The 22,747-nt window shown below is 42.8% G+C and overlaps 1 protein-coding gene across 1 annotated transcript in view; it reads right to left on the reverse strand.

Annotated features, from left to right (window-relative positions):
- LOC139407858 (phospholipase B1, membrane-associated-like) overlaps positions 1–22,747 on the reverse strand; it is a 38,030-nt gene that overhangs the window by 356 nt on the left and 14,927 nt on the right. Inside the window, exons 21-41 of the mRNA XM_071151728.1 lie at positions 22,300–22,380; positions 22,085–22,150; positions 21,765–21,871; positions 20,988–21,069; positions 20,762–20,866; positions 20,512–20,607; positions 17,428–17,499; positions 17,140–17,217; positions 16,688–16,748; positions 13,438–13,496; positions 13,219–13,286; positions 12,787–12,830; positions 12,191–12,293; positions 11,940–11,991; positions 11,584–11,664; positions 9,783–9,848; positions 9,595–9,689; positions 9,385–9,466; positions 7,206–7,310; positions 7,004–7,099; positions 191–265 (exon numbers count right to left, since the gene is read on the reverse strand). Of these exons, the coding sequence (XP_071007829.1) occupies positions 191–265; positions 7,004–7,099; positions 7,206–7,310; positions 9,385–9,466; positions 9,595–9,689; positions 9,783–9,848; positions 11,584–11,664; positions 11,940–11,991; positions 12,191–12,293; positions 12,787–12,830; positions 13,219–13,286; positions 13,438–13,496; positions 16,688–16,748; positions 17,140–17,217; positions 17,428–17,499; positions 20,512–20,607; positions 20,762–20,866; positions 20,988–21,069; positions 21,765–21,871; positions 22,085–22,150; positions 22,300–22,380 (1,674 nt within the window). The remainder of the gene's footprint in view (positions 1–190; positions 266–7,003; positions 7,100–7,205; positions 7,311–9,384; positions 9,467–9,594; positions 9,690–9,782; positions 9,849–11,583; positions 11,665–11,939; positions 11,992–12,190; positions 12,294–12,786; positions 12,831–13,218; positions 13,287–13,437; positions 13,497–16,687; positions 16,749–17,139; positions 17,218–17,427; positions 17,500–20,511; positions 20,608–20,761; positions 20,867–20,987; positions 21,070–21,764; positions 21,872–22,084; positions 22,151–22,299; positions 22,381–22,747) is intronic.

A 22,747-nucleotide genomic window follows, 5' to 3' on the forward strand; every position in this document is an offset into this window, starting at 1 on the left:
AGAAGAGAGAAAATGTCAGATTAAGGGAAACTAACATGAGAATAGATCTTGTTCTGCTACATTGTAAGAAGTAGCTTTCCAACACACTCAACAACCCACATGCACTGTTGAGACTGACTTACTGATTGCCATTTCAGCAAACACCTGACCGAAATTTTCCATAATAAAGGTTGTGTTCATGTTAACATACCTCAAAAGGACAGTTGATTTTGGTGCGGTCGTATGTGAAGTTGTTGTAGACCTGCTTCCTGCCCACCGGCTCCAACTGTAAAAACAAAACATTACAGCTGTCAGGCCACAAACCTACATAAACATGAAATACTATGGCCATAGCTCATGTGTTGTAACCTACATAAACATGATATACTATGGCCATAGCTCATGTGTTGTGACCTACATAAACATGAAATACTATGGCCATAGCTCATGTGTTGTAACCTACATAAACATGAAATACTATGGCCATAGCTCATGTGTTGTAACCTACATAAACACGAAATACTATGGCCATAGCTCATGTGTTGTAACCTACATAAACATGATATACTCTGGCCATAGCTCATGTGTTGTGACCTACATAAACACGAAATACTATGGCCATAGCTCATGTGTTGTAACCTACATAAACATGAAATACTATGGCCATAGCTCATGTGTTGTAACCTACATAAACATGAAATACTATGGTCATAGCTCATGTGTTGTAACCTACATAAACATGAAATACTATGGCCATAGCTCATGTGTTGTAACCTACATAAACATGAAATACTATGGCCATAGCTCATGTGTTGTAACCTACATAAACATGAAATACTATGGCCATAGCTCATGTGTTGTAACCTACATAAACACGAAATACTATGGCCATAGCTCATGTGTTGTAACCTACATAAACATGAAATACTATGGCCATAGCTCATGTGTTGTAACCTACATAAACATGAAATACTATGGTCATAGCTCATGTGTTGTAACCTACATAAACATGAAATACTATGGCCATAGCTCATGTGTTGTAACCTACATAAACACGAAATACTATGGCCATAGCTCATGTGTTGTAACCTTTATTATTTTAATTTATTTCACCTTTATTGAACCAGGTAGGCTAGTTGAGAACAAGTTCTCATTTACAACTGCGACCTGGCCAAGATAAAGCAAAGCAGTGAGACACAAACAACAACACAGAGTTACACATGGAATAAACAAGCGTACAGTCAATAACACAATAGAAAAAAAAGAAAGTCTATATACAGTGTGTGCAAATGGCGTGAGGAGGTAAGGCAATAAATAGGCCATTGTAGCGAAGTAATTACAGTTTAGCAAAATAACACTGGAGTGATAGATGAGCAGATGATGATGTGCAAGAAGAAATACTGGTGTGTAAAAAAGCAGAAAATAAAATAAAAACAATATGGGGATGAGGTAGGTAGATTGGGTGGGCTATTTACAGATGGGCTATGTACAGCTGCAGAGATTGGTTAGCTGCTCAGACACCTGATGTTTAAAGTTAGTGAGGGAAATATAAGTCTCCAGCTTCAGCAATTTTTGCAATTCATTCCAGTCATTGGCAGCAGAGAACTGGAAGGAAAGGCGGCCAAAGGAGGTGTTGGCTTTGGGTACGACCAGTAAGATATACCTGCTGGAGCGCATGCTACGGGGTTGTTGCCGTGACCAGTGAGCTGAGATAAGGCGGAGCTTTACCTAGCATAGACTTATAGATGACCTGGAGCCAGTGGGTCTGGTGACAAATATGTAGTGAGGGCCAGCCGACTAGAGCATACAGGTTGCAGTGGTGGGTGGTATAAGTATTTCTATTTACTTCGGATCTGGAATCCATAAACTAAAGCTAGCCAGCTAACTACCAGTAAACCACTGCTAGCGGTCAGCTAACCTTTAGCTCGGAAAGCTCTCACCAGTTCGTACAACGTGACTCAAACCAGAGCATAACGGACATTATTATATATATTTTTCTACCCATATCCCCGGATTCTCCATACCGCAAACTCTGAACATTTTCATCTGGATCTTCGCAACTAGCTAACCGCAATCCCAGGTGACTACTCCTAGCTAGCGTTTCCATCCCGGAGCAAGCACCAATTAGCCTGAAGCTAGCCTGGCTAGGTCTCCTGGGCTACCACTAAAGCCCATTCCTGGGCTACAATATCCAGACCCCTTCTACTGCCGGTACGGGGCAAGAAACCCCGCCGATCCTCTACGACTGGAATAGCGACATAATCTGCCCGAGGATTCTAACAGTCCCCTCAGGCGCGACGTCCTCTGAAGGCCCATTCTGCTAACCACGGGCCTGCTAGCTACCTAGAGCTACTTGGAACCCTACTAATTCCACGACTGGTCTATCGTCGTCACCGCAAGAAGAGGCAAAAACGGACTTACCTCCATCGCGACGTCCCCCAAAGGCCCTTCTGCTAGCTTGTTGGCCCCGGCCTACTAACTGCTAGCTTGTTGCCCCCGGCCTACTAACTGCTAGCTTGTTGCCCCCGACCTACTATCTGCTAGATTGTTAGCACAGGCATGCTAACTGTCTGAATCGCCGTGTCCCCAGCCAGCCCAACCACTCACTGGACCCATATGTTTCACTTGGCTACGCATGCCTCTTTCTAATATCAACATGCCTCGTCCATTACTGTCCTGATTAGTGATTACTGTCTTATTTCACTGTAGAGCCTCTAGCCCTGCTCAATATGCCTTAACCAACCATGTTGTTCCACCTCCTACATATGCGATGACATCACCTGGTTTAAACGTCTCTAGAGACTATATCTCTCTCATCATTACTCAATGCCTAGGTTTACCTCCAATGAACTCACATCCTACCTTACCTTTGTTTGTACACTATGCCTTGAATCTATGCTATCGTGCCCAGAAACCTGCTCCTTTTACTCTCTGTTCCAAACGTGCTAGACGGCCAGTTTGTATAGCCTTTAGCCGTACCCTTATCCTACTTCTCCTCTGTTCCTCTGGTGATGTAGAGGTTAATCCAGGTCCTGCAGTGCCTAGCTCCACTCCCACTCCCCAGGTGCTCTCATTTGTTGACATCTGTAACCGTAAAAGCCTTGGTTTCATGCATGTTAACATTAGAAGCCTACTTCCTAAGTATGCTTTACTCACTGCTTTAGCACACTCTGCCAACCCGGATGTCATAGCCGTGTCTGAATCCTGGCTTAGGAAAACCACCAAAAACCCTGACATCTCCATCCCTAACTTTAACATTTTCCGCCAAGATAGAACTGCCAAAGGGGGCGGTGTTGCAATCTACTGCAAAGAGAGCCTGCAGAGTTCTGTATTACTATCCAAGTCTGTACCCAAACAATTCGAGCTTCTACTTCTAAAAATTCACCTTTCCAGAAACAAGTCTCTCACTGTTGCTGCTTGCTATAGACCACCTTCTGCCCCCAGCTGTGCCCTCAACACGATATGTGAACTGATTGCCCCCCATCTATCTTCAGAGCTCGTGCTGCTAGGTGACCTAAACTGGGACATGCTTAACACCCCGGCCATCCTACAATCTAAGCTTGATGCCCTCAATGTCACACAAATTATCAATGAACCTACCAGGTACAACCCCAAATCCGTAAACACGGGCACCCTCATAGATATCATCCTAACTAACTCGCCCTCCAAATACACCTCTGCTGTTTTCAATCAAGATCTCAGCGATCACTGCCTCATTGCCTGCATCCGGAATGGGTCTGCGACTAAACGACCACCCCTCATCACTGTCAAATGCTCCCTAAAACACTTAGGCGAGCAGGCCTTTCTAATTGAACTGGCCGGGGTATCCTGGAATGACACTGACCTCATCCCATCAGTAGAGGATGCCTGGTTATTCTTTAAAAGTGCCTTCCTCACCATCTTAAATAAGCATGCCCCATTCAAAAAATGTTGACCTAGGAATAGATATAGTCCTTGGTTAACTCCAGACCTGTCTGCCCTTGCCCAGCACAAAAACATCCTGTGGTGTTCTGCATTAGCATCGAATAGCCCCCGGGATATGCAACTTTTCAGGGAAGTTAGGAACAAATATACACAGGCAGTTAGGAAAGCTAAGGCTAGCTTTTTCAAACAGAAATTTGCATCCTGTAGTACAAAATCAAAAAAGTTCTGGGACACTGTAAAGTCCATTGAGAAGAAGAGCACCTCCTCCCAGCTGCCCACTGCTCTGAGGCTAGGAAACACTGTCACCACCGATAAATCCACTATAATTGAGAATTTCAATAACCATTTCTCTACGGCTGGCCATGCTTTCCACCTGGCTACCCCTACCCTGGTCAACTGCTTGGCACCCTCCACAGCAACCCGCCAAAGCCCCCACCATTTCTCCTTCACCCAAATCCAGATAGCTGATGTTCTGAAAGAGCTGCAAACTCTGGACCCCTACAAATCAGCCGGGCTAGACAATCTGGACCCTCTCTTTCAAAAATTATCTGCCGAAATTGTTGCAACTCCTATTACTAGCCTGTTCAATCTCTCTTTCGTACCGTCTGAGATTCCCAAAGATTGGAAAGCTGCCGCAGTCATCCCCCTCTTCAAAGGGGGAGACACTCTAGACCCAAACTGCTAACCTATATCTATCCTACCCTGCCATTCTAAGGTCTTCGAAAGCCAAGTTAACAAACAGATTACCGTCCATTTCGAATCCCACCGTACATTCTCCGCTACGCAATCTGGTTTCGGAGCTGGTCATGGGTGCACCTCAGCCACGCTCAAGGTCCTAAACGACATCATAACCGCCATCGATAAGAGACATTACTGTGCAGCCGTATTCATCGACCTGGCCAAGGCTTTCGACTCTGTCAATCACCACATTCTTATTGGCAGACTCGACAGCCTTGGTTTCTCAAATGATTGCCTCGCCTGGTTTACCAACTACTTCTCTGATAGAGTTCAGTGTGTCAAATCAGAGGGCCTGTTGTCCGGACCTCTGGCAGTCTCTATGGGGGTGCCACAGGGTTCAATTCTCGGGCCAACTCTCTTCTTTGTATACATCAATGATGTCGCGCTTGCTGCTGGTGATTCTCTGATCCACCACTACGCAGACGACACCATTCTGTATACTTCTGGCCCCTCTTTGGACACTGTGTTAACTAACCTCCAGACAAGCTTCAATGCCATACAACTCTCCTTCCGTGGCCTCCAACTGCTCTTAAATGCAAGTAAAACTAAATGCATGCTATTCAATCGATCACTGTCCAGCATCACTACTCCTGACGGCTCTGATTTAGAATACGTGGACAATTAAAATTACCTAGGTGTCTGGCTAGACTGTAAACTCTCCTTCCAGACTCACATTAAGCATCCCCAATCCAAATTAAATCTAGAATTGGCTACCTACATCGCAACAAAGCATCCTTCACTCATGCTGCCAAACATGCCCTCGTAAAACTGACCATCCAACCGATCCTCGACTTTGGCAATGTCATTTACAAAATAGCCTCCAACACTCTACTCAGCAGATTGGATGCAGTATATCACAGTGCAATCCGTTTTGTCACCAAAGCCCCATACACTAACCATCACTGCGACCTGTACGCTCTCGTTGGTTGGCCCTCGCATCATACTCGTACTCGCCAAACCCACTGGCTACAGTTTATCTACAAGTCTCTGCTAGGTAAAGCCCCGCCTTATCTCAGCTCACTGGTCACCATAGCAGCACCCACTCGTAGCACGCGCTCCAGCAGGTATATCTCACTGGTCACCCCCAAAGCCAATTCCCCCTTTGGTCGCCTTTCCTTCCAGTTCTCTGCTGCCAATGACTGGAACGAACTGCAAAAATCACTGAATCTTGAGACTCATATGTCCCTCACTTGCTTTAAGCACCAGCTGCCAGAGCAGCTCACAGATCACTGCACCTGTACATAGCCCATCTGTAAACAGCCCATCTATCTACCTCATTCCCATACTGTATTTATTTATTTGTCTTGCTCCTTTGCACCCCAGTATCTCTACTTGCACATTCATCTTCTGCACATCCACCATTCCAGTGTTTAATTGCTATATTGTAATTACTTCGACACAATGGCCTATTTATTGCCTTAACTCCCTTATCTTACCTCATTTGCACTAACTGTATATAGACTTTTTGTTTTCTTTTTTTCTACTGTATTAATGACTGTATGTTTTTGATTATTCCATGTGTAACTCTGTGTTGTTGTATGCGTCAAACTGCTATGCTTTATCTTGGCCAGATCGCAGTTGTAAATGAGAACTTGTTCTCAACTAGCCTACCTGGTTAAATAAAGGTGAAATAAAATTTAAAATAAAAAAATAAGGGGCTTTGGTGACAAAACAGATGGCACTGTGATAGACTGCATCCAGTTTGCTGAGTAGAGTATTGGAAGCTATTTTGTAAATGACATCGCCGAAGTCGAGGATCGGTAGGATAGTCAGTTTTACGATGGTATGTTTGACGGTATGAGTGAAGGAGGCTTTGTTTTGCGAAATAGGAAGCTGATTCTAGATTTAATTTTGGATTGGAGATTTTTAATATGAGTCTGGAAGGAGAGTTTACAGTCTAGCCAGACACCTAGGTATTTGTAGTTGTCCGCATATTTTAAGTCAGAACCGTCCAGAGTAGTAATGTTAGTCGGGCGGGCGGGTGCGGGCAGTGAACAGTTGAAAAGCATGCATAAACATGAAATACTATGGCCATACCTCATGTGTTGTAACCTACATAAACATGAAATACTATGGCAATAGCTCATGTGTTGTGAGTTATGTCTCAGAGTGCACTCTATGCAGCCTGGTCCCAGATCTGTGGGTGCTGTCTTGACAACGACCATAGGAGTTGGCAATGCAACAAGTGTTGAATTTCATGTTGTATAATCACACAAAATCTGATTAGTTCCATACCTGACATTAGTGTACATTCCTTTTCTTGTTGTAAGTGCCCTTTTTAATGTCGCACACTTCCTTCTCCTTTTGCATTCCCCCACAAACAGATCTGGGACTGGACTACTCTCTAAGTGACTGTCCTCACCATGTTGTTCCAGAGAGCGATGGCCATCTCAGCGTGTGCTCGCTCACTGATGTGGAAACAGTCCACCGAGAAGAAACTCAAGTCAGGCTTCCCATCCTGTGGAGACAAGAGAACAGTGTCAATGTGTGTGTGTGTGTGTGTGTGTGTGTCTTTGCTTGCACGTACGTGTGTGCGTGTGTGTGTGCAGTTAAACCACACTCACCCCAATGAAAGGGACAAAGGCGTTTCGGAAGTAGGGTTGTACGACGACAGTGAAGTCCTCTCGCCCATCATAGTGCCCCCCAGAGACCAGTCGCTCAGTCTCCATCTGGACAGAAGCACAGAGAGAGTAGAGCGAACAAAGAGAGAATGTTAAGTATTGTAGAGTTACGCTAGATTGATCTGATCACATTGAATGCCTGTATCTTTACCTGTAGAACTCATGTATCTGTGAGTAACACACTTTACTCCACACATTGGAACATTGGCCAAGACCTTACATACCAGTAACACATGACAATTCCTTATAGAGTTCAAATACCAGTTGTTCAGAATGGTAGTTCAGACCCAGTTGAAGCTGCTGAGGGGAGGACGGCTCATAATAAGTGGCGGAACGGAGTAAATGGAATGGCATCAAACACATGGAAACCATTTGGAATGAATTTAAAAACCATTCCACTCCAGCCATTACCAGTTCTGTCTTACTATCCAGGTCTGTACCCAAACAATACGAGCTTCTACTTTTAAAAATCCATCTTTCCAGAAACAAGTCTCTCACCGTTGCCGCTTGCATCAATAAGAGACATTACTGTGCAGCCGTATTCATCGACCTGGCCAAGGCTTTCGACTCTGTCAATCACCACATTCTTATTGGAAGACTCAACAGCCTTGGTTTCTCAAATGATTGCCTCGTCTGGTTCACCAACTACTTCTCTGATAGAGTTCAGTGTGTCAAATCGGAGGGGGGCCTGTTGTTCGGATTTCTGGCAGTCTCTATGGGGGTGCCACAGGGTTAAATTCTCAGGCCGACTCTCTTCTCTGTATACATCAATGATGTCGCTCTTGCTGCTGGTGATTCTCTGATCCACCTCTACACAGATGACACCATTCTGTATACCTCTGGCCCTTCTTTGGACACTTTGTTAACTAACCTCCAGACGAGCTTCAATACCATGCAACTCTCTTTCCGTGGCCTCCAACTGCTCTTAAATGCAAATAAAACTAAATGCATGCTCTTCAACCAATCGCTGCCTGCACCTGCCCGCCCGTCCAGCGTCACTACTCTGAACGGTTCTGACTTGTGGACAACTACAACTACAAATACCTAGGTGTCTGGTTAGACTGTAAACTCTCCTTCCAGACTTAAATTAAGCATCTCCAATCCAAAATTAAATCTAGAATCGGCTTCCTATTTCACAACAAGCATCCTTCGCTCATGCTGCCAAACATACCCTCGTAAAACTGACCATCCTACCGATCCTCGACTTTGGCGATGTCATTTACAAAATAGCCTCCAACACTCTAGTCAACAAATTGGATGCAGTTTATCACAGTGCCATCCGTTTTGTCACCAAAGCCCCATATACTACCCACCACTGCGACCTGTACGGTCTCGTTGGCTGGCCCTCGCTTTATACTCGTCGCCAAACCCAGTGGCCAGGTCATCTACAAGTCTCTGCTAGGTAAAGCCCCGCCTTATCTCAGCTCACTGGTCACCATAGCAGCACCCACCCTTAGCACGCGCTCCAGCAGGTATATATCTCACTGGTCACCTCTCAAAGGCAACCCCCCCCCCCCCCTTTGGATGCCTTTCCTTCCAGTTCTCTGCTGCCAATGACTGGAACGAACTGCAAAAATCACTGACGCTGGAGACTCATATCTCCCTCACTAGCTTTAAGCACCAGCTGTCAGAACATCTCACAGATCACTGCACCTGTACATAGCCCATCTGTGAAAAGCCCACCCAACAACCTCATCCCCATACTGTATTTATTTATTTATCTTGCTCCTTTGCACCCCAATATCTCTACTTGCACATACATCTTCTGCACATCTCCCATTCCAGTGTTTAATTGCTATATTGTAATTAATTCGCCACCATGGCCTATTTATTGCCTTACCTCCCTTATCCTACCTCATATGCACACACTGTTTATAGACTTTTTCTTCTATATTATTGACTGTATGTTTGTTTATTCCATGTGTAACTCTGTGTTGTTGTATGTGTCGAACTGCTTTGCTTTATCTTGGCCAGGTCGCAGTTGTAAATGAGAACTTGTTCTCAACTAGCCTACCTGGTTAAATAAAGGTGAAATATATATATATATTTTTTTTTAATGAGCCCGTCCTCCCCAATTAAGGTGCCACCAACCTCCTGTGTTCAGACCCTGTTCTGCCCTTACCTGGTATTCCTGGTTGATCCGATTGACCTCTGTAAGCTCAGGAGAGTTCTCTTCAGGGTTGAAAAAGCAGGGGCAAGCATTTCTGTGCATAACAAAGACACTTGAACGGAAAACATTCACTAACGCTGTGAATATACATATTCTACAGGCATATGATACAGTGGGTGTAGCTACCGTCTTCGTAGGAAAATGGGGAGTTTTCATACAAACCTCTGCATAAGGGTGCAGACCAGAGCATCCTTAGTCACTCTCCTCAATGGATCCATCTCCAGAACCTCGACAACATTGACCATTACCCTCGGTACCTTAGAGAGAGATGGAGGGAGATGGCATGATATTTGGCTTAAGATCTTAAAATTCTGAAAATGATTCTGAACACCAAGCCTTCCATCACTAACCTCTTTGTACAGCATGTCCAAGCTCAACATCAGATTCTCACTGTAGTTCTTGGGTGTAAGGTTGTTCTGTGTAAAGTAGAGCATAAATAACACTTTTTTAAACACTATTTTTGGACACTACCACTATTAAAACTATAATAATTGTCCACTGTATGTTTGACTTTAAGATAAGAATACAGTGCCTTGCGAAAGTATTCGGCCCCCTTGAACTTTGCGACCTTTTGACACATTTCAGGCTTCAAACATAAAGACATAAAACTGTATTTTTTTGTGAAGAATCAACAACAAGTGGGACACAATCATGAAGTGGAACGACATTTATTGGATATTTCAAACTTTTTTAACAAATCAAAAACTGAAAAATTGGGCGTGCAAAATTATTCAGCCCCTTTACTTTCAGTGCAGCAAACTCTCTCCAGAAGTTCAGTGAGGATCTCTGAATGATCCAATGTTGACCTAAATGACTAATGATGATAAATACAATCCACCTGTGTGTAATCAAGTCTCCGTATAAATGCACCTGCACTGTGATAGTCTCAGAGGTCCGTTAAAAGCGCAGAGAGCATCATGAAGAACAAGGAACACACCAGGCAGGTCCGAGATACTGTTGTGAAGAAGTTTAAAGCCGGATTTGGATACAAAAAGATTTCCCAAGCTTTAAACATCCCAAGGAGCACTGTGCAAGCGATAATATTGAAATGGAAGGGGTATCAGACCACTGCAAATCTACCAAGACCTGGCCGTCCCTCTAAACCTTCAGCTCATACAAGGAGAAGACTGATCAGAGATGCAGCCAAGAGGCCCATGATCACTCTGGATGAACTGCAGAGATCTACAGCTGAGGTGGGAGACTCTGTCCATAGGACAACAATCAGTCGTATATTGCACAAATCTGGCCATTATGGAAGAGTGGCAAGAAGAAAGCCATTTCTTAAAGATATCCATAAAAAGTGTAGTTTAAAGTTTGCCACAAGCCACCTGGGAGACACACCAAACATGTGGAAGAAGGTGCTCTGGTCAGATGAAACCAAAATTGAACTTTTTGGCAACAATGCAAAACGTTATGTTTGGCGTAAAAGCAACACAGCTCATCACCCTGAACACACCATCCCCACTGTCAAACATGGTGGTGGCAGCATCATGGTTTGGGCCTGCTTTTCTTCAGCAGGGACAGGGAAGATGGTTAAAATTGATGGGAAGATGGATGGAGCCAAATACAGGACCATTCTGGAAGAAAACCTGATGGAGTCTGCAAAAGACCTGAGACTGGGACGGAGATTTTTCTTCCAACAACACAATGATGCAAAACATAAAGCAAAATCTACAATGGAATGGTTCAAAAATAAACATATCCAGGTGTTAGAATGGCCAAGTCAAATTCCAGACCTGAATCCAATCGAGAATCTGTGGAAAGAACTGAAAACTGCTGTTCACAAATGCTCTCCATCCAACCTCACTGAGCTCGAGCTGTTTTGCAAGGAGGAATGGGAAAAAATGTCAGTCTCTCGATGTGCAAAACTGATAGAGACATACCCCAAGCGACTTACAGCTGTAATCGCAGCAAGAGGTGGCGCTACAAAGTATTAACTTAATAATTTTGCACGCCCAATTTTTCAGTTTTTGATTTGTTAAAAAAGTTTGAAATATCCAATAAATGTCGTTCCACTTCATGATTGTGTCCCACTTGTTGTTGATTCTTCACAAAAAAATACAGTTTTATATCTTTGCTTGAAGCCTGAAATGTGGCAAAAGGTCGCAAAGTTCAAGGGGGCCGAATACTTTCGCAAGGCACTGTACATACCTGGTCCATGCAATAATCACAAAGATCTCTGGCGCCGACGAATAAGGTCACTAGCTTCCAATCATGTTCAAAATGCACCTTCTGTGTGCGTGTAAAGAGGGAGACAATGACAAGAGAGACATACTGTAGCTATAGATGATCATACACTCATAATACAACAATATGTCATTATCCTTTGAAACTGAGTCCAGTATAACTATTCAACACAGTGATAGAGTCATGGAAGAGGCTAGCATCCCAACTGGCACCCTGTCCCCTATGTAGTACACTACTTTTGACCAGGGCCCATAGAGCTCTGGTCAAAAGTAGTGCACTATGTAGGGAATAGGTGCCAATGGGGCATAAACCAGTCTCACCTCGTCATCTTTCATGGCCTTGATGAGAGCTTGGACTTGGGCTGGGATCTCACTAGAAGAGAAAAAGAAAAGTTTGTTAAAACATAGTGTTTATTATGCCTTTGTTCAAATGAGAAGACAGGACAGGAGAATCTGATGGGGAGGTGATGATACTTAAAAAAAAAAAAGAGGATTGGAAATAGTGTTACTGGAAAAAGAGGACAGTGAGTGGATGAGGGCACAGAGAGGTCTAATCTTATCTCTCTACTCACAAGGCCTTGGCTCCAGGCACCGCCATGTTGAAGCCACTATTCTGCAGGAAGCCCTGACCCTTGGAGAAGCCATAGAGGGAAGGGTTGAATTTCTTCAGGATGTCTGAGAGAGAGAGAGAAGAAAAAAACTAGAGCTGGAAAATAAGCAGACGTTTCATTATTAAATGGTCCATTTTAGCTTTATTACAGAGAGAGCGCTGCCAGCTGGATGAACCATGTTTCCTCTATGCAAGGAGGCTGCACTCCAGAGGAATGTCATGAGATCATATGAGACTGCCATCTTGTGGATGTATCTGTAAATGCTGAAAATCTACAAAATCATTTGCACTGGGTATTCACAGGAGGTTGCTGAGGGGAGAACAGCTCTTAATAATGTCCAGAACAGAGCAAAAACATGTATTTGATACCATTCCACTAATTCCGCCCCAGTCATTAACATGAGCCCGTTCTCCCCAATTAAGGTACCACCGACCTCCTATGTATTCATTGCAGCCTTTCTCCAACAATGTTACAGAAATAGTCATATTTGGATAATTTTAATGGGCAGATAAGATGAGCCAATAGGATGAGAGAGACAAGAGAAAATAGTGACTCACTTGGTAGTGTGGTGACAGTGTCCAAGGCCTGATCTCCTCCGATGCTGTAGAAATACACACACATTTAGTCCATTTCCCTGTTGACCAGTGTTCAAACAATCTGGCAGTATCAATGTGCTCTGCAAGTGGTCCATAACATGTATGCTGTGCATTTGGACTATGTTGGTGCATGATTTATTACAGAATGCATGTACAGTACTTTGAGTCTCATAGCAAAGGGTCTGAATACTTATATAAATAAGGTTTTTCTGTTTTATTTTTAATATATTTGCCAAAATGTCTAAAGACCTGTTTTTGCATTGTCATTATGGGAATTTATGTGTGTAGATTTATGAGGGGGAAAAACAATTTAATTAATTTTAGAATATGCCTGTAACGTAACAACATTTGGAAAAAGTCAAGGGGTCTGAATACTTTCCAAATACACTGTACCTCCATGACACTCCTTTGTACTGCGTGTTGAGCTGCAACACATTCTTTGCCTTGGCTCCAACTGCTGCCTGTAAACAGATGACAACAAAGGCACATGAACAACCCACCATGTAAAGAATATGTCCTCTCAGCACAAAGGATAATATAAAAGTCTGACAGGCAAGTTTTGTTCTACACGCACACATGCACGGATGCAGGCACATGCATACACACACTTACCGTGTTTGAGTCTCCCAGTGCTGCCACCACCTTGATGTCTCCTGGTCGCAGCTTATGAACTGGGGACAGAGGCACGAATTGATCAATAAACACAAATACACTCCACTTCCCATAGTCCATAATGTTACAACATAGGTATCATACACTGCTATCATTTGTTGGGTTTTGACACCTATCTCAGACATGTAGTGTGATTGGACACCCATCTCAGACATGTAGTGTGATTGGACACTTATCTCAGACATGTAGTGTGATTGGACACTTATCTCAGACATGTAGTGTGATTGGACACTTATCTCAGACATGTAGTGTGATTGGACACTTATCTCAGACATGTAGTGTGATTGGACACCCATCTCAGACATGTAGTGTGATTGGACACCCATCTCAGACATGTAGTGTGATTGGACACCCATCTCAGACATGTAGTGTGATTGGACACCCATCTCAGACATGTAGTGTGATTGGACACTTATCTCAGACATGTAGTGTGATTGGACACCCATCTCAGACATGTAGTGTGATTGGACACTTATCTCAGACATGTAGTGTGATTGGACACCCATCTCAGACATGTAGTGTGATTGGACACCCATCTCAGACATGTAGTGTGATTGGACACCCATCTCAGACATGTAGTGTGATTGGACACCCATCTCAGACATGTAGTGTGATAGGACACTTATCTCAGACATGTAGTGTGATTGGACACCCATCTCAGACATGTAGTGTGATTGGACACCCATCTCAGACATGTAGTGTTATTGGACACCCATCTCAGACATGTAGTGTTATTGGACACTTATCTCAGACATGTAGTGTGATTGGACACCCATCTCAGACATGTAGTGTGATTGGACACCCATCTCAGACATGTAGTGTGATTGGACACCCATCTCAGACATGTAGTGTGATTGGACACCCATCTCAGACATGTAGTGTGATTGGACACTTATCTCAGACATGTAGTGTGATTGGACACCCATCTCAGACATGTAGTGTGATTGGACACTTATCTCAGACATGTAGTGTGATTGGACACCCATCTCAGACATGTAGTGTGATTGGACACCCATCTCAGACATGTAGTGTGATTGGACACTTATCTCAGACATGTAGTGTGATTGGACACTTATCTCAGACATGTAGTGTGATTGGACACTTATCTCAGACATGTAGTGTCTATGTATAGAGGCTGCTGTCTTTTTCATAGACTTGAAATCACTGGTCACTTTAAAAAGCAGAACACTAGTCACTGTAATAATGTTTACATATCTTGCACTACTCATCTCATGTGTATATACTGTATTCTATACTATTCTAATGTATCTTAGTCTATGCCGCTATGACATTGCTTGTCCATATATTTATATATTCTTAATAACATTCCTTTACTCTGTGTGTATTGGGTATATGTTGTGAAATTGTTAGATATTACCTGTTACACACAGTTGAAGTCAGAAGTTTACATACACCTTCGCCAAATACATTTAAACTCAGTTCTCCCACAATTCCTGACATTTAATCCAAGTAAAAACTCCCTGTTTTAGGTCAGTTAGGATCACCACTTTATTTTAAGAATGTGAAATGTCAGAATAATAGCAGAGAGAATGATTTATTTCAGCTTTTATATCTTTCATCACATTCCCAGTGAGTCAGAAGTTTACATACACTCAAATAGTATTTGGTAGCATTGCCTTTAAATTATTTAACTTGGGTCAAACGTTTCAGGTAGCCTTCCACAAGCTTCCCACAATAAGTTGGTTGAATTTTGGCCCATTCCTCCTGGCAGAGCTGGTGTAACTGAGTCTGGTTTGTAGGCCTCCTTGCTCACACACGCTTTTTCAGTTCTGCCCACAAATTTTCTACAGGATTGAGGTCAGGGCTTTGTGATGGCCACTCCAATGCCTTGACTTTGTTGTCCTTGACTTTGTTGCCACAACTTTGGAAGTATGCTTGGGGTCATTGTCCATTTGGAAGAATAATTTGCGACCAAGCTTTAACTTCCTGACTGATCCTCATGATGCCATCTATTTTGTGCACCAATCCCTCCTGCAGCAAAGCACCCCCACAACATGATGCTGCCACCCCGTACTTCATGGTTGGGATGGTGTTCTTCAGCTTGCAAGCTTCCCCCTTTTTCCTTCAAACAAAATGATGGTCACTATGGCCAAATAGTTCTATTTTTGTTTCATCAGACCAGAGGACATTTCTCCAAAAAAGTACGATCTTTGTCCCCATGTGCAGTTGCAAACCATAGTCTGGCTTTTTTATGACGGTTTTGGAGCAGTGGCTTCTTCCTTGCTGAGTGGCCTTTCAGGTTATGTCAACATAGGACTCGTTTTACTGTGGATATAGATACTTTTGTACCTGTTTCCTCCAGCATCTTCACAAGGTCCTTTGCTGTTGTTCTGGGATTGATTTGCACTTTTCGCACCAAAGTACATTCATCTCTAGGAGACAGAACGAGTCTCCTTCCTGAGCGGTATGATGGCTGCGTGGTCCCATGGTGTTTATACTTGCATACTATTGTTTGTACAGATGAACGTGGTACCTTCAGGCATTTGGAAATTGCTCCCAAGGATGAACCAGACTTGTGGAGGTCTACAAACATTTTTTCTGAGGTCTTGGCTGATTTCATTTGGTTTTCCCATGATGTCAAGCCAAGAGGCACTGAGTTTGAAGGTAGGCCTTGAAATACATCCACAGGTACACCTCCAATTGACTCAAATTATTTAAATTGCCTATCAGAAGCTTCTAAAGCCATGACATCATTTTCTGGAATTTTCCAAGTTGTTTAAAGGCACAGTCAACTTAAGAGTATGTAAACTTCTGACCCACTGGAATTGTGATACAGTGAATTATAAGTGAAATAATCTGTCTGTAAACAGTTATTGGCAAAATGACTTGTGTCATGCACAAAGTAGATGTCCTAACCGACTTGCCAAAACTATAGTTTGTTAACAAGAAACTTGTGGAGTGGTTGAAAAATGAGTTTTAATGACTCCAACCTAAGTGTATGTAAACTTCCGACTTCAACTGTATTACTGCACTGTCGGAGCTAGAAACACAAGCATTTCACTAAACCCGCAATAACATCTGCTAAACACGTGTATGTGACCAATACAATTTGATCTGATTGGTCTGGTAAGGGGGTTGGACAAATGTATGCAACCAGGTCATTGTCCTTCCCATAGCTATGCACTTCCTCTTATGAAACCTTGTCATCTCTTAACACACTCACTCTCACCTGATGTAGGCACAGAAGTGGATGGAGCCAAGACCACACAAGAGAAGTCACTTCCCCAGCTCTGGGAGAGACGACAGACAGACAGACAGACAGACAGACAGACAGACAGACAGACAGACAGACAGACAGACAGACAGACAGGGAGACAGGGAGACAGATCAAAGTGAGACAGTATTTTAACACATTTCCTTCATCAATGCCACCATACCTAAATTAATGATGAACACAGTTCAATGCCACCATACCTAAATTAATGATGAACACAGATCAATGCCACCATACCTAAATTAATGATGAACACAGTTCAATGCCACCATACCTAAATTAATGATGAACACAGTTATTTAATAACAGCTGTCATTATCCATTATCACAAGTATTAGCCTGGTCTACCTTATCAACACATGTTTTACTAGAAGTCACAAAGATTTGAACCTGGGTGGGTGGCCTACCGTGATTGGTGGAGGTGTTGGGGCGGGCTCCTCATAGGTGTAATTGCTGTTGACATAGGTCCGCACGAATGGTGAGGTCTTGGGGGAAGACAGAGATACATTTGCATAAGCTAAACATATAGTACTATCAACACTTTATATTCATTAACTGGCTTATGTTCTTATCGCACTCTTCTCTGTAAAAGAGTGACCGAAATATAGTCAGTTAATGGCATGAAGTGATGTGTAGACAACACAGTACTTCTGTAGTTGCTACAATTGTAAACATGTGGAGCCATAAGACTGTACCTTAGAGGGGCATTTCACAGGGATACCATCGTCAAAGTACAGTTTGACAGTCTTCTTGCCCAGAGGCTCCAGCTAAGGGAACACAAGAGCAAAAATAATTATTTACTAACATCTCAGTAAATTCAAAAGAACTGGGGTGATGCTATGATATCCTGGATCAACTGAATATGTAATGTGTGTCCCTCAATGACAAAACACAGTATTCTGCTTTGGGTAGTAACAGTCAGAGCCATTTATACAGTATATATACACAGTATAGACAGACAGACAGACAGACAGACAGACAGACAGACAGACAGACAGACAGACAGACAGACAGACAGACAGATCAAAGTGAGACAGTATTTTAACACATTTCCTTCATCAATGCCACCATACCTAAATTATGTTATTTTAATGTTATTTTAATGGACAAAAATGTGCTTTTCTTTCAAAAACAAGGACATTTCTAAGTGATCACAAACTTTTGAACGATAGTGTATATATATATACATATATATATATATATATATATATATATATATATATACACTACCGTTCAAAAGTTTGTGATCACTTAGAAATGTCCTTGTTTTTGAAAGAAAAGCACATTTTTTGTCCATTAAAATAACATCAAATTGATCAGAAATATAGTGTAGACATTGTTAATGTTGTAAATAACTATTGTAGCTGGAAACGGCGGATTTCTCATGGAATATCTACATAGGAGTACAGAGGCCCATTATCAGCAACCATGGCACATTGTGTTAGTTAATCCAAGTTTATAATTTTAAAAGGCTAATTGATCATTAGAAAACTATTTTGCAATTATGTTAGCACAGCTGAAAACTGTTGTTCTGTTTAAAGAAGAAATAAAATTGGCCTTCTTTAGACTAGTTGAGTATCTGGAGCATCAGCATGTGTGGGTTTGATTTCAGGCTCAAAATGGCCCAAAACAAATAACTTTCTTCTGAAACTCGTCAGTCTATTCTTGTTCTGAGAAATGAAGGCTTTTCCATTCGAGAAATTGCCAAGAAACTGAAGATCTGTGTACGCTGTGTACTACTTCCTTCACAGAACAACGCAAAACTGGCTTTAACCAGAATAGAAAGAGGAGTGGGAGGCCCCGGTGCACAACTGAGCAAGTGCACAAGTACATTAGAGTGTCTAGTTTGAGAAACAGACACCTCACAAGTCCTCAACTGACAGCTTCATTAAATAGTACCCGCAAAACACTAGTCTCAACATCAACAGTGAAGAGGCGACTTCAGGATGCTGGCCTTCTAGACAAGGACATTTCTAAGTGACCCCAAACTTTTGAATGGTATATATATATATATATATATATATATATATATATATATATATATATATATATATATATATATATATTATATACACTGTTCAAAAAAATTAAGGGAACACTAAAATAACACATCCTAGGGTCTGAATGAATGAAATATTCGTATTAAATACTTTTTTCTTTACATAGTTGAATGTGCTGACAACAAAACCACACAAAAATTATCAATGGAAATCAAATTTATCAACCCATGGAGGTCTGGATATGGAGTCACACTCAAAATTAAAGTGGAAAACCACACTACAGGCTGATCCAACTTTGATGTAATGTCCTTAAAACAAATCAAAATGAGGCTCAGTAGTGTGTGTGGCCTCCACGTGCCTCCCTACAATGCCTGGGCATGCTCCTGATGAGGTGGTGGGTGGTTTCCTGAGTCATCTCCTCCCAGACCTGGACTAAAGCATCCACCAACTCCTGGACAGTCTGTGGTGCAACGTGGCGTTGGTGGATGGAGCGAGACATGATGTCCCAGATGTGCTCAATTGGATTCAGGTCTGGGGAACGGGCGGGCCAGTCCATAGCATCAATGCCTTCCTCTTACAGGAACTGCTGACACACTCCAGCCACATGAGGTCTAGCATTGTCTTCCATTAGGAGGAACCGCACCAGCATATGGTCTCACAAGGGGTCTGAGGATCTCATCTCGGTACCGAATGGCAGTCAGGCTACCTCTGGCGAGCACATGGGCTGTGCGGCCCCCCCAAAAAATGCTACCCCACACCATGACTGACCCACCGCCAAACCGGTCACGTCTGTCACATGTGCTCAGTGTGAACCTGCTTTCATCTGGGAAGAGTACAGGGCGCCAGTGGCGAATTTTCCAATCTTGGTGTTCTCTGGCAAATGCCAAACGTCCTGCATGGTGTTGGGCTGTAAGCACAACCCCCACCTGTGGACGTCGGGCCCTCATACCACCATCATGGAGTCTGTTTCTGACCGTTTGAGCAGACATATGCACATTTGTGGCCTGTTGGAGGTCATTTTGCAGGGCTCTGGCAGTGCTACTCCTGCTCCTCCTTGCACAAAGGCGGAGGTAGCGGTACTGCTGCTGGGTTGTTGCCCTCCTACGGCCTCCTCCACATCTCCTGATGTACTGGCCAGTCTCCTGGTAGCGCCTCCATGGCTCAGGACACTACGCTGACAGACACAGCAAACCTTCTTGCCACAGCTCGCATTGATGTGCCATCCTGGATGAGCTGCACTACCTGAGCCACTTGTGTGGGTTGTAGACTCCGTCTCATGCTACCACTAGAGTGAAAGCACCGCCAGCATTCAAAAGTGACCAAAACATCAGCCAGGAAGCATAGGAACTGAGAAGTGGTCTGTGGTCCCCACCTGCAGAACCACTCCTTTATTGGGGGTGTCTTGCTAATTGCCTATAATTTCCACCTGTTGTCTATTCCATTTGCACAACAGCATGTGAAATGTATTGTCAATCAGTGTTGCTTCCTAAGTGGACAGTTTGATTTCACAGAAGTGTGATTGACTTGAAGTTACATTGTGTTGTTTAAGTGTTCCCTTTATTTTTTTGAGCAGTGTATACACACACACACACACACACACACACACACATACACACACACATACATACATACATACTTACATACATACATACACACACACACACACATACATACATACATACACACTGTACATATATGACATGTCACATGTATTGATGACATGTCAGGCTCTATATAATTTATAGATGGATACATTGTGATAGTGTTATTGAGTCTCACCATGTTATTCCAGAGAGCGCGGGCTATCAGAGTATGGGTCTTCTGACTGAGATGGAAGCAGTCAGGACTGAAGTAAGTACGGTCTGGATGTCCATTCTGTGGGTGAGACAGAGGGGACAGTTTGAGTGTGTGTGTGTGTGTGTGTGTGTATGTGTGTGGCACCATGAAAGGGCATTGGAATCACACAGATTGATCAGTTAACCTATTGTTGATTCACAGTCAAGAGGAGTGACAATGCAGTGTGCCTAACCTCTGTCTGGGGAACGATGATGTCTCGTAGGAAAGGCTGCAGGACCACCGTGAAGTTGTTATGAGTGTCGTACCGTCCTGACTCCACAAGCTCATGCAGTCCACGCTGAAAGAGGTTAGTTTGTTTTTGTTATTGGTAATTCATCATCACGCACTATAGTATTTACCATAGAGTCAAGTATAATATTGTGGTCCCACATGCACTGCAGAATTAGTCTTTGCCATACCTGATAATCTCTGTTCAGACCATTGAGTTGACGAAGTGCTTCAGAACCCTCCTTTGGCGAGATGACACAGGGACACAGAATACTGAAGGAGAGATACAAGATCAGGTGTTATTGATCTTCATTTCAGAGATCAGTGTTATTGATCTTCATTTCAGAGATCAATGTGTTATTGATCTTCATTTCAGAGATCAGGTGTTATTGATCTTCATTTCAGAGATCAGGTGTTATTGATCTTCATTTCAGAGATCAGGTGTTATTGATCTTCATTTCAGAGATCAGGTGTTATTAATCTTCATTTCAGAGATCAGGTGTTATTGATCTTCATTTCAGAGATCAGGTGTTATTGATCTTCATTTCAGAGATCAGGTGTTATTGATCTTCATTTCAGAGAGCAGGTGTTATTGATCTTCATTTCAGAGATCAGGTGTTATTGATCTTCATTTCAGAGATCAGGTGTTATTGATCTTCATTTCAGAGATCAGGTGTTATTGATCTTCATTTCAGAGATCAGGTGTTATTGATCTTCATTTCAGAGATCAGGTGATATTGATCTTCATTTCAGAGATCAGGTGTTATTTCAGAGACGGCACATTGGCACATTTCCCTGCATATGGCAAACATATGAAAGTGGTGGCTTGATGAGGAGGATTATAGATAGGCTGCATCTAGATTCAAAGTGTGCACTTGCACATTCCCCATCATGGATTTTACAATGGTGAAAACTCCTTCCAGCAATTGCTCTAGTTAGATTCTACACCTGCAGGGACAGACACTTACTTGACAAGCCAGGTAGGGCACTTGAGATCTGCATTTAAGTCTGTGTGCATCTGTCTCAGGACGGGGATGTAGAGTGGCTCCACCAGATTGACCAGGGCTCTAGGGACCTTTAAGGGGGAGAAGGAGAGAGACCGAGAGAAAGGGAGAGAGAGAGAGAGAGAGAGAGAGAGAGAGAGAGAGAGAGAGGGAGAATGTTTTTCAAATTGAAAAAAGTAATTGAAAACAGAGGAAAGCTTGTGCTATCTGATCTGATCTGTAAATGCAAGAAGGTGGAAAAGGGACAAATTAAGAGAAAACTGTGACACGCCTTCAGCTCCTACCTGTTTATGAAGGTAATCCAGAGACTCACGAATGTGTCGCACATAGTTCTCAGTGGAATAAAACAGCTGTGGGGCAATAACAGGTAGTGACAGTCAGAGCAATGGAACATGCACATCCAGTACAGTATCACTGCAGACAGAGTTGTTAGAGAAGGTCACGATACAGAATGGTGTCGCATTGTATTGTAACGTATACACATCGTATTGGTACTCACAGAGCTGTAGCAGTAGTCACACATGTCATTGCCTCCAATGAACAAAGTGATCACTTTCCAGTCTTCTTGGAAATTAACAAGCTGTGTAAGGGGACATGTTCAGATAATATGAACTTGTGTATTATATCAATCTATGTGTGGTAGACAGTGGTGTTAAGTACAAATACTTTAAAGTACTACTTAAGTCGTTTTTTGGGGTATCTGTACTTGACTATTTATTTTTTAAACTTTTATTTCACTACATTCCTAAAGAAAATAATGTACTTTTTACTCTATACATTTTGCCTGACACCCAAAATTACTCATTACAATGTTGAATGCTTAGGAGGACAGGAAAATGGTCCAATTCACACACTTATCAAGAGAACACGTGGTCATCCCAACTACCTCTGATCTGGCAGACTCACGAAACACAAATGCATTGTTTGTAAATCATGTGTTGCAATGT

The sequence above is a fragment of the Oncorhynchus clarkii genome, chromosome 4, assembly GCF_045791955.1.
Source record: "Oncorhynchus clarkii lewisi isolate Uvic-CL-2024 chromosome 4, UVic_Ocla_1.0, whole genome shotgun sequence".
In the NCBI taxonomy this organism is placed as follows: Eukaryota; Metazoa; Chordata; class Actinopteri; order Salmoniformes; family Salmonidae; genus Oncorhynchus; species Oncorhynchus clarkii.